A 12,154-nucleotide genomic window follows, 5' to 3' on the forward strand; every position below is an offset into this window, starting at 1 on the left:
AGATGGATGGAGACACCTAAATACCTTGACTAATGGAAATCGAAAGGGCATTTGAAGGACAAGGGGTGACAAGGAAATAGGTCCCACATCTTCATGTGATCTTCAGATGTCGAGGGCCTTGGGCACACCTTGTTCACAGGTGAAACAGGTACCATGTTCTCACCATAGCAGGTTTCTAACCTGAACCGAAGGGTCTGGCCAGCTCCACCTTGCAAAGAGAAGACAACTCATACAATACGAGTACATGAAATTCATGAGGTTTTAAATGGGCCTTAATAAATCTGTAACTTTACACAAACTGTTACTTTCCACCAAGTGATTACAGCAAACATTTTCAAAGGTAATTTCATTCCAAATAAGGATTTAGAAAACAGGCAGTTCTTGAGAGACAAAGCTAACACACAAGTTTTTTTTTTGTTAACAAAACTATTGTGTTACCCCATGCAGATAACATTTGAGAGGAAACTCAGCATGATGCTGGAGTGGCTGAGACACCACTGAGGTCCACCATAAATTAACACCAGACTACAGCTTTGAAATTGGTTTCCCCAGGCAATCTGGCATTTAGAAAAACCAGCAAAATTTGGGTCTATGGAAGTAGAGAGATGTGACAGAGGATGAAGGTGATAATATCTCCACTTCTGGGAAGCTGATGTGGCTATGGCTTCTGGATGCCTAGAAAAACATCTATCACATTCACGGGTGTTAGGAAACAAAATACCGTTTAATTGGCAGTAATGTGTTCGGCTGTAAGTCAGATGCACTTGGCCTGCCTTTTCTGGTCTCCATCATCTGTTTAGACTCTTCAGGTCTTCGTGTTTGCACAAGACCCGGCAAAACGGGCAGTTATTAGTTGGCCTGTAGGCACTACCGTAATGAACACGATTAATAATGGTGGATGCATTATCCAAAAGATACCAATCAGTGGAAGGAACTCGGAGAGGAGCAACAAAAGTAATTAACAGCCCGGAGATACGATCTTAACAGCAAAACCCTGTATTTAAGAGTAATGATAAAACTAGCTCAAACCCATCATTGCCAGGTAATTAAGAATTAAGGCTGCAACTGGAACATGTGTCTTCACACCTCTTGCTTCCTTAGTGCACAAGAGGATGACATTTGCAATGAAAGATTAATAGAATTCAACATTTCGCCTGACACCGCTCGGGAGGCAGCTGCAGGCAGGGCACGCAGGACCGCTCTGGAGAGCCAGCGAAGGGCTTCGGATCGCTGAGCTGGAGAGGAGAATGCAGCAGAGGCCACGGAGCCACGGTTAAATAACTAAAGCAAGCCCTATTCAGCAAGGACAGAATACAGGGTAAACACAGGAGTAAAGGGGTGCGGTTAAGAGGAGAGGAGAGAATGTAAGTTACGTGAGATGTAAAATATAAATGCTGTCTTCTGATGGTCAAAGTCCCCTTGCAAAGGGCATTAAATGCTAAAGATGACCAGAAACCAAAACGTACAGGAGTGCTTCTCAAAAAAAGAAGTGTATAGATCCCCCATCGCAGCCTTTGGCCAGAGCGGTGCAACGGGCGTTTGGGAGAACCGAGCTGCGAGGCTGAAGATGGGCAAAGTAGCGGGCCAGGGGGATGGCAGTCTATAGAACAATTTGGAGATGGAAAATAGCAACTGGCAAGGAAGCAGATGAGCTGCACCCATGAGTCACCTCTTCATCTCTGCTTTACTGCGTCCAATGATTAACGTGGCAGCTACTCTGTCTGCAACTTCTCTTATGACAGAAACTTGTGCTTCAAAGACGCAAGCAAGTACATGTGAAGAGGAGACATCTCACCGAGGTAGTTAACTTAATTGATCCTCCCTCTAATACGATTTTCAACTTCTGTTGCATCTACCAGCAAAACAAGAGGGGAAAAATAAGCCAAACCAGTTTCACATCCACCGAGCCTCTCTCCACGCCACTGCACACGCATGGCACTGGCAGTCCCTCTCTCAGCAGGCTCAGGACTGGCTCCGAGGCTCACCCCATGTCTTGTTTTCACACTGCTCCTCAGATATCCCATTAGTCTTTGCAGAGCAGGGAAACCACATTTAACAGCAAAATATAAAAACAAGTGAAAAAAAAACAAGCCAGGGCTTCCTGCCTGGTGGGAACGAACTGACATGCTGTCCTGGATGCTGCCTCGGAGCTCTTGGAGGGACTGTCTCCACCTTCCTACCATGGAACTGCCTCAGTAGAGAAGTGGTCAGAGCCTTGCAGTGTCATGTCAAGGCACAGACCCATGAAGCCTTGGTCCTTCAGCCCAAATTTACAACAGCTTCCCCTTGGCCACCCTGCCCGGGGCTGGGTATGGAAGCCCTGGACCGCATGGTAGTAGGAGACAGGGCTACACCTCACTTGATACAGGCTCACCTTGCACAAGCCCAAGCCTCCAAGTGCCTTTAAAGCAGCCAACAACCAAGTCCGATGGAGTTTTAAAAACCTTGTTTATCATCTGATGTTTTGATAAGAAGCTAAGCTGGCTATCCATGAATGCCAGCATTACTGTATCACTCAACGTAACCTCACAGTTTGCTGTTCCCTACAACGGAGCAGGTGGTTCCTTATAACCAAGCACAGAACCAAGAAATCCAGGTTTCCCCATGGATATCTCTCAAGGTTGAGTCTAAGGGATGAGTTCACACTGCAGCTTTTCTCCTCTATCTTGGCTCATATTTTCAGAAGAATGTGTAGGGCTGTTATACCTTTGAAGCCCACCAACCAAATACGGCCAAAAGAGGCCAGAAGGCTCAGAAGTCATTGGGGGAAATTAAGATGGACACAAAGATAGAACAAGTGCACATTTCACATGGCTAAAGCTCCTGTCTAACTTTGTATTTCGTCTTCTAAATGAAAAAAAAAAACCCCTCCGGTAACTATGCAGACAATGCAGAAGAGATAGGAAACCCATATGAAGGGAAAAACAAGGCACAGAGCAGGGATGGAAGGGAGCTGCGTTCCTGAGGGGAACACTCTTTTATTAAGCATCTCTATCAGAGGTAACAGGGAAAAATTAATGCATCGGAGGGAGACCTATCATTACCCATCTGGCCGGCATCCAACATGAACCCACAATAACCACAACTGGCTTTCGAACACAGTAAAAAGATGCACAAAATGTTTGCTATTGGACAAGCAGTAAGCAGAAGACCTGTTCCAGACCCAACGATAGCGCTTGCCTGACTTATCCTCACTGATGGGGTTTGAAGAGCTGATGCTCAAATTCATAACCACCGTCAAGTTACAACCATAAAGTAGAACAGAAAAATGATGGAGCAGGAGAGTAGATCCTCCCTGTCCTCATCCCTTGCACGTCCACGTGTCCCCAACAAGACGGGCTCCTGCCTGCCTTTCTCTGAACCTCCCTCGGTGCTGAAGTTTGCACTTGCACACAGGATTTATAATTTGCTGGACAGACAGAGAGCCCTAGAGTAAGGAGCTCTAATCCATCGAGGACGTTCCCTCGCTAGAGCCCAGAGTGAAATTCTTCAAGTGCTGGAGATAAATTTTCCTTGGCGGGCGGCCACGAGTGTCGATCTGGCTTCTAGGAGAGATCAGCATGGCTGTGGATTGCAGCGACTTCACAGACAAACATAAAACCTTCCTCTTCAACTAACTTTCTTATAATAAACCCATGAAAATGGAAAGCTAAAACATTTCCAGCTGGCCAGAAGCTGCAGCGAGAACAGTGAACTTATTGCATGTGCAGACTTGGGGCTGATTTGAAAGGTCCTGGAGATCTTCAGGGTATTTGGACATTCAATGGTATTTGGACAGAAGCGCCTAAGTCACTTTTTGAAAGAAAGATGCAGAAGACTAAATTATTTAGGCGCCTTTCATATTTTAGCAAGGTTATTTATGGAACTAAATTTATTTCAGATTTCTAACATATAGCACTGAGTGCGTAAGAGCAAAGTTTAAACTTTAAGAGGAAAAAGTATCTATTGCTTCCTTGTAAAGCCTTAAATATTTAAGTATCACTGTCAGACCCTTGTTATAAAAGGGCTCTTACAGAAGGGTTTGAGATGCGGCTTGATTTACTTTATCACTTCATTAAAGGTATTTATAGATTTAGAATTGTCCCAGGATGGGAAGAAAAGTCCCTTTTTAAATTACTGTCTGCTCAGAACAGCAATTTTGATTCTCCAGGCTTGACTCTTTTCCTCTTTACCGAGGAAATGTAAATTGGTGATGGAATTGCTCCCAATTTCCTTTAGCGCAAGGGAAAATCAGGCTCTCAATATACAGAGGGATCTTACACTTGAGGCTGCTGCACTGAACAAGGAGGAACTCCGATGCTCCTAGACAATGACATTTTTATAGGGCTTATTTTCCACTACAAGGATCTGTATTCAAGACACAAACCAAATCACTACATTTTTCTACCATTTTATATTTTATTGTACTAAGAATGAATTTTGATCATTCCCTTAAACTTAATCATCCCACATTACTTTGAAAATTTTCCCTCATCTACAACTGCTCTGTAAGAGCTAGTAACTGAAATATATTGGGAAGGGAGGGGGAATCTCTTTCATCTCCCTACTGACTTGGTGCGTTTTTTGCCCAGTCATTTTTCCTCCCTACATAACCAAGCCAGACCGCTTCTGCCTGCTTGTGCAAAGCCACACTAATTGACAGGACAGCTCCAAGGTAAGTATAAACCCACCTGAAACATAAACCTGAAATTACTTTTAACATTGTCTGGATTTCAGGTTGGAAACACCCTTTCACCAGCTATGCCGGCGTTCCTTCCCCGGCGAAGGAGAACAGCCAGAAACACAAACACTTTCAGGTGGTATCTTTTTCCCCGTTCATAGCTTTAAGTCAATATTGTGTTAACATTTAGCGGCTTAGAAGAGAAAGAACGCAATGTCTAAAAAGAACAAACTAAAAACAAGTTGAAGAACAAATTAAAGACCTCTCTTTGCTGTACCTTCATCCATCCACCCTTCCAGCTATCCCCTGCCCCCAGGCCCTGCAGCTGGAGCTGCAGTCCACGAAGAAGCACCACGGTGGTGGGAGCATCGGAGCTGTGATGGCCCCAGAGCAACCAACGGAGCTTCGCACAGATGGAGTTTGGTGACACATTACATGTCACGGGATTAGGTTATCGACAGGATCAAGGGAGCTGGGAACTATCTCATCTCTGCACGTTATTGCTAATCTCAATAAGCCAGTGATAGGTGGGTTCTTCTCTACTTGGAGCAATGAGATGTTGTCCATTATCTGTACAATACTTGGCATCAACAAGCCTCCCTGGTATCAGAAGATCTAGGACTGCCTGTCCAAATCTGAAACTCAATGCGCCAGAGCATCTCCCCTTTCTCCTCGCAACATTCAGAAAAGCTATTATTTTTAAATGCAAGAAAAAAAGTTGGGACTACCTTCCAAAACAAAGCAAAAAACGCTGTGTACAAAGACGACCATTTGACAGAGGAAGAAGAATTGTAGAGGGCTACTGTTCAGCTTTCTCCTCGCCCGAGCTGAATTCATTTGGCTGTGTTTTGCACTTATGAACCGTACAAACATTTCACTGCTCTAATGCACTGGCTCAGACCAGCTGAACCTCACCGAGCATTTTTAAGGCATTTCATTCTTCAAACAGCCACAGCTTTCCTCTTCAAAATCCCTGCATTCAAGTCTTTGTGCTTGGAAAAGGACCAAAGCCTCCACATTTCCTTATACCCAGGAGGTTGCGAGCGCGTTGCGTACTGCGTACTGCAGTCAATAAAGTGCCAAGAAGCTAATGAAGATAAAAGTGTCAACGCGTAGCAGTGATACCTTTCCCATGTAGCTATTTTGACCGTTTTGCAAACAAATTTGGCCGTTACTGGCAGGCCCAAGTCCGAAAAGCAAACGCGCGGCATCTCAACGTTATTAAACTTATTGCTGCTCCGCAGAAGTGTCATGGGATGACAGATTGCTCCCGGCACATCAATTGGATTCAGAGAAGTTCTCAAACCCTTACGGGTTAAAAGCGGCTCCAGCATGAATCAGAGTCCCAGTGGTAAGGAGATCATCGATACAAGGGATTATGCAGATTTAAGAAATACCCTCGGCACCCGAAAGTTTTCAGAATGCAAACTACGTCAACCCTGAAAACAAGAGGCACTGCATCATGATGGCAGGAGGGACAAAGCCAGGGGGGTTTAACAGACAAAAAAAGATTGTTTTAATAGGAGAGAAGCATCAGTCATTGAGTCTTACTTCATTCAGACTTTCTATCCAACCCATCCATCTTCAGTGCCAAGAGATGACAGGACCACCTCACTTTTCCCCCCCAGCCTAGGATATCAATAATGCCCATTTCTACCCCAAACAAATGACTTGCTAGAATGGCCCTTTTCCCTAAATTGGCTTGCCAAGCCCCACAAATGCCTCACTACCTGCTATGGTCAACTTGGCTCTAACGGGGCCCCCTCGAGAGGTGGGCACCGATGGGTGGAGCCTTCCCCAATCATCTTCCCCAACAGCCACTTTGTCATTCATGGCTGGGGACCATCTGCGGAAGAGGGGACCGGGGAGGGGGGAGCCGAGCCAAAGACGGACACAAACGGGCGCGCACACACTCATACCCTCCCCACACAAGCCCGAATGCAAATTCCGTCGCCCTCGCAAAACGCCTCGGCGGGCATTATCTGCGAACAAAAGTCCTCGAGGCGGGCGGTCTCTGCATCACTGCTCTCTCTGTTAGCACCACCTGCTTGGCGTCAGCCGGGAGAGTCGCCGAGTTATCTTTTTGCCGCGTCCGCAGAAGCCAACGGGAGCACAATGGACCCCATCGGCCAGGGTCAGGCATGGCTTTCTTTCTCGCCCCCGTACCACCAGCCCTTTTCACCTCCACCATCTCCAGGACCCCGAGCGCTCAATAAGGAGGTGGCTTCGAGCGCAGGGAGGAGGGGCAGGGGGGAAATATAGGTCTCTGGCGTAAATCACCGACACCGTTTCCCCTCCTCTCCCTTTCCTTAAGACCTGATGGTCTTCAGTCACACATCTTAAAAGAAAAACAAAAAACAAAAACACAAAGACTTACTTGTCTCAAGTCGATGAAGGCCAACTGCAGCGTGTCCCCTTGGAACCCAGGCACTGGGCCGGATCTGGCAAACTCTGTGGGAAAGAAAAGAGGATAAAAAGCGCCTTTAACTAACCATGGACAGGGAGATTGGCAGACGGATGACAGGGAAGACAAGAGAGGCTGGGGGAGAGGAGGACCGCGCTTCTAAGGAGTCATGTCTCCCTCCCTTCAGCGTCTTTGTTCGCCCTTCAAAATTCGTGTCATCAAAACACCATTAATTCCACCGTCCTGACAGCAAGGAAACTGTACTAATTCGACCTGAAATTTATTCCCATGAGCCGTACTGGGCTTCAGAGTATTTGTTTTGTGAATGGACAAACAACTCGCCGAGAAGAAAGGGGGGGATGGGGGTGGAAAAGTTTTTCCTCTCAACACAATAAAATCTTCAGCTGTGAAACTCTTTTCAGTTCCGAAAGCTATTTATATTTTAGGGCGCTGAAGGAATTTTCTAATTTCACGCCTGTCACCAGGCTCCATAAGCATTCATCAAAAAAATATGCCCAGCCGCATCATTAATTATTCGGCAGCAGATTATTTGCATTATCTGGTATGGCGCGCTATTGCCAGTGTACAGTCACCCCAAATGGGAAGAATCGCGGCCATTATGTGGCATATTTATTTATGTTGGATGAAGACATCTGACAACTGAATAACATTGGCTTCTAAAGCGAAGAGAATATTTCCAAGGCCACATTTACCTCCTTCCAGTGTAATCTGGCCAAAATTTCATACTTAAGTCATTTATTTTTCTTCTAATCCATTATTTAAACCAAGTCTAAAACCACTGAGGGGGACTTGAACGAATCCACCTTAAAGGACCTTAGCCCTTCCATGTCATTTAACAGCTTTTACTTGGTAGCACTCATGAAGCCCAACAACTGCACGTATTCAAGCGTGTCTTTTGAAGAGACGCCTGAGGTTGATTTTGCCCAACTTCACTTAATTTTCACCCTCTTCAGCTACACGAGTAACGGCTTTATCTCTGCTCTCCGTGGAACTTTTCATCACCGAGGGGATCTAATTTGTGAAGCCACAACTCAACATCATGAAAGACTCAAGAGGGAGCTTCTGCCTTCGGCTGAATTTTGTTCTCCTGCAGACACTGAAGATGCTGCACGCTGGAACGAAATGCTTTCTTGAGATGCAACCGAGGGTGATGGCAGAAAGGAAGAAGGGAGGGAAAATATACACCAACCTACAGATTTTTAAGTTATACATGGCCCATTATCGCCTAACTATTCCGGTTTTTACCATACAAGAACCCTCAAAACAGCTCCTGCAGCTCCACAAGCTGAGGATTAAGGATGGCTCGGCAATAAGGAAGGAGGATTTTGTCCCATGACTGCACAGAGATACTAAAGGACAAAGCCTGTCCTGTCCTTAAAAGCTAAGCAGAGTCATTTCATGCCAGATGGTCTTCTCCTTGAATGCTTCTCCTTCCAAAAGTTATCTCATTTTCAAGCGAATGCCACAAAAGAAGGAAACCAGATCATCACAGTCCTATTTTTAAGGACTTCCTATAGCACATAAGTCATATAAGCAGTCCCCATGGCTCTAATGAGAGACTAATGAATTAGACATCGGGATTCAGCCCGGTTCCTCAACTGCCTTATTTCTGGAAACCAGAGAGGGGTTATTTGTCAGCTTTCTTGCTCCACCTTCCATTAAAATCTTGGGAAAGAGAACATCCTTCAGTACAGACACAGGTACCTCCAGGGGCACAGCAGCCAGTTTTCAGACATCCACGGCTTTGGTTTTTAATATTTTCAAATGCCAGAAGAGCTCTAAGATTGAAACGATCACTCATCTTTGCAGTGATCACTCAAGTGACAACTGCTGCAGGACAATCGCAAACACGGCTGTAAAACCATTACTTTTATCCCACATTACTACTAGAAACAAATAATAAAAAATAAAAAGAGAAAGTATGTACGTGACTGTTCACATTTAGATTTGGGATAGGAAAAGCATAAATCAAAGCGAGGAGAAACCATCCATCGTTGTGCCTATGGACTTTGTCACTTTTGCACAGGACGGGACTGGACAGAGATAGGAGCTGCTCAGCTTCCAGCCAGTTTCACTGACCAATGCTGCAATATTCAGGCTGCAAAGAGTCCAAAGAGAGTTTATATTTAACCCTCAAAAACTGTTTTAATTAATTCTAACTGTAAAGGCATTTTAATGTACGTTTGCTATAAAATTTGACTGTAGCTTGCCTGCGCCAGCACACACACGCAAGGGAGGACTGACACAAGCTTTCCGACTCTGATCTGCAAGGGATAAATCATCTTTATACATTCGCTGTACACCCCACTGTCGCATCTGGAAAAATTATCCCAAAAGCCACATCAATCCTAACACACCCCCACTTTGGAAAAGCACGTACCTGAGAAGCTAAAAACTTAGAGATGCGAGAAATAGCGTTTGAGCATCCTCTCGAGGGATGAAACTGCCCTGGGCGGCTCAGTGTCGCAGACGTCCCTGGGTTGAGGTACCCAACAAACTGGTTGAACCGCTACGTCCTGCCCTCTAAGGATGGGGTCACATCACATTGCTAACTATATTTGGAGAAACACTGGAAAACAGAAAGCCTGAAAGGACTGCAATGAAAGAAAAGTTCTATTTTGGATTTAAGGGCTTTGCAGCTGCTAGGAATCTAGTTAGAAGCACGCATGGAGTTGTGAAACTTAAGATCTTCCCGAAAGCATGAATTTCAAATAATCCTCATGAGAAAATGCCCGTGACTGGGTCTTGATTGTTTTCACAAGACTCGTGAATTTATCACTACTGTCATCTGCTCATGAGCAACCCAAGACAGATTTCATCCCAATTCGTGGTTGCTCACCTTTAGCCGTCTCTTACTAAGGAACCGTACGGGAGGAGGGCTGGGAGAGTTACGGGGTGACGCTGCTCTTTAACACTGCGCATGACAACAACAGCAGCACATTGAACCAACGTTTGCTTGAACAGTAATTCTCGTCAAAAGAACGGATTGGAGTCTCTACCGCATTAACAACGCACTTGACATTCAAGAAGTGAAATGGCGTATGAGACCATATTATTTGTATTACAGAAGAAATGAGAGCAAGAATACAGCTCAGACGCTAGAAGAAAGCTGGTACAGCACTTGGCTGTAAGGAGCCCGAAGAGGAATGAATGCAATGCTTCACCCCACGGTTGTTATAAAAATAGCCGTACCTTCTGTAATCGTAGGTCCCATTTTACATACCAATGCCACAAACTTATTTTGAAGGAGGAAAGAACAAAGTCTTAAAGAAAAAAAGAAACAAAGAAGAGAACAGAGCTTTAGAGGAAAGACACAGCCAGTTCTTCTTGGTTTTAATCTCTTCAACCAGATTTCAGGATAATTTTCTCGGAACAACCAAGCACAGTGCTGGCCTCAGTACTGTCGGATTCGTTTATTGTACTGTCTCCACCACCAAGGCAAGTGGCAAACATAGCAAGCCACCTACAGTACAGCCCCTTGAGCAGAAAATCACAAGAGAATAGAGCAGATCAGTATGCGGCTGTTTGTACAAAGCATTTAGCCAGGCTAAAGGTTTGAGAGACTTGTGTTCAGGCCAAAAAAGTAATGTCTTTGCAAGGTCTACAGGCTTGGGCCACCCAGGGCAGGTCACAGGGGGACTCTAACCTCTCTTCCAAAACATTTCACCGATGAAAGAATCAAGGAACAGGAACCGTTAAGCCCTTTACAATGAACAAAGAATAAAGAGTTCAAACGCACACCAGAAAAGAGACATCCACCGTAAATTAATTATACAGAACGGGGGAATCTCTTTTTGTATACTGTAGACAGCTACGCACACAGGGACAGTCTTACACGTATTGTGCCGTTCAAATAAACGCAGCTGGCGACTTCATTCCTCAAAAACATCATTCTGAGGGTAAGATATTCTCTAAATTACACGACACCACCAGAACTCATGATGGCAGACCTGCAGGATCGATGTTACAGCAGCTCCTGGTGAAGGGAACCTGGACAATCCGCTTGCGGTTGCATCAGTCATGAACAAGATTTTCTATTCGGGAAAATTTCTTTACTGAAAGAGTGGTCAGGCCTTGGAACAGGCTGCCCAGGGAAGTGGTGGAGTCACCATCCCTGGAAGTATTTAAAAGATGTGTAGATGAGGCCCTTAGTGACATGGTGTAGTGGGCATGGTGTGTTGGGTTGATGGTTGGACTTGATGATCTTAGAGGTCTTTTCCAACCTTAATGATTCTATGATTCTATGAAACAACCATCTCAGTATTCCTCAATGAAGAATACGGGTCTCAAAGTCACCTTCCTTAGACAAACCCTTGGAAGACTATGTTAGAAAAGCCAAGTGACAAGACCTCTTGCGCCTTACCCAGAGGCACAAAATGACACCTCGAGGATACTCAAGCTGAAGAACAAATCTCTGCGTGGACTCTGGAGAAGTTTGCAAGGGAAAAAAGGTGAGAAACGATGGGTAGGAATTGAGGCAAGAGGAACAGACAGAAGATCCCAATTTCCATATTGAGCTTATACTTCACCCACACCATTCCCACACAGCCCTGGACACACACGATGTAGCTTTGTCCTTCATCATGGGCTAATAAAGGTCCCCTCCCTGCTCTCACCATGGGCGAAGAGCTCACACACACACGGTTACCACCACCTCAGCCAGCACAGAACCACCACCAGCTGCAGTAACGTGACCCTATGTATGAGCCCTATGTCTCAGGAGGATCTGCAGCTTTAGTTTCTTTTAAACATATATCTTTTCTTTTTACTATACATCTGAGTGGCATGGAGAGGCACTGAGGCTGTGAGCCACGAATATAAGAAAAAGCTATCAGGTATTGCAGGATCTTAAGAGTCATGGAATCATTGGGTCAGAAAAGACCCTAAAAAACATCGAGTCCAACCCTAAACCTAACACTGCCAGGTCCACCACTAAACCATGTCCCTAAGCACCACATCCACACGTCTTTTAAATACCTCCAGGTATTTAACTCAATGGTGGTGACTCCACCACTTCCCTGGGCAGCCTGTTCCAAGGCTTGACAACCCTTTCCGTGAAGACATTTTTC

At 45.2% G+C, this 12,154-nt stretch overlaps 1 protein-coding gene across 3 annotated transcripts in view; it reads right to left on the bottom strand.

Annotated features, from left to right (window-relative positions):
• Positions 1 to 12,154, bottom strand: part of EXOC6B (exocyst complex component 6B) — a 307,149-nt gene that overhangs the window by 68,816 nt on the left and 226,179 nt on the right. For all 3 annotated transcript variants that reach the window (XM_075148335.1, XM_075148336.1, XM_075148333.1), the window contains one exon: positions 7,038 to 7,111. In XM_075148335.1, the coding sequence (XP_075004436.1) occupies positions 7,038 to 7,111 (74 nt within the window). The remainder of the gene's footprint in view (positions 1 to 7,037; positions 7,112 to 12,154) is intronic.

This window comes from Calonectris borealis, chromosome 4 (assembly GCF_964195595.1).
Source record: "Calonectris borealis chromosome 4, bCalBor7.hap1.2, whole genome shotgun sequence".
Classification (NCBI taxonomy): domain Eukaryota; kingdom Metazoa; phylum Chordata; class Aves; order Procellariiformes; family Procellariidae; genus Calonectris; species Calonectris borealis.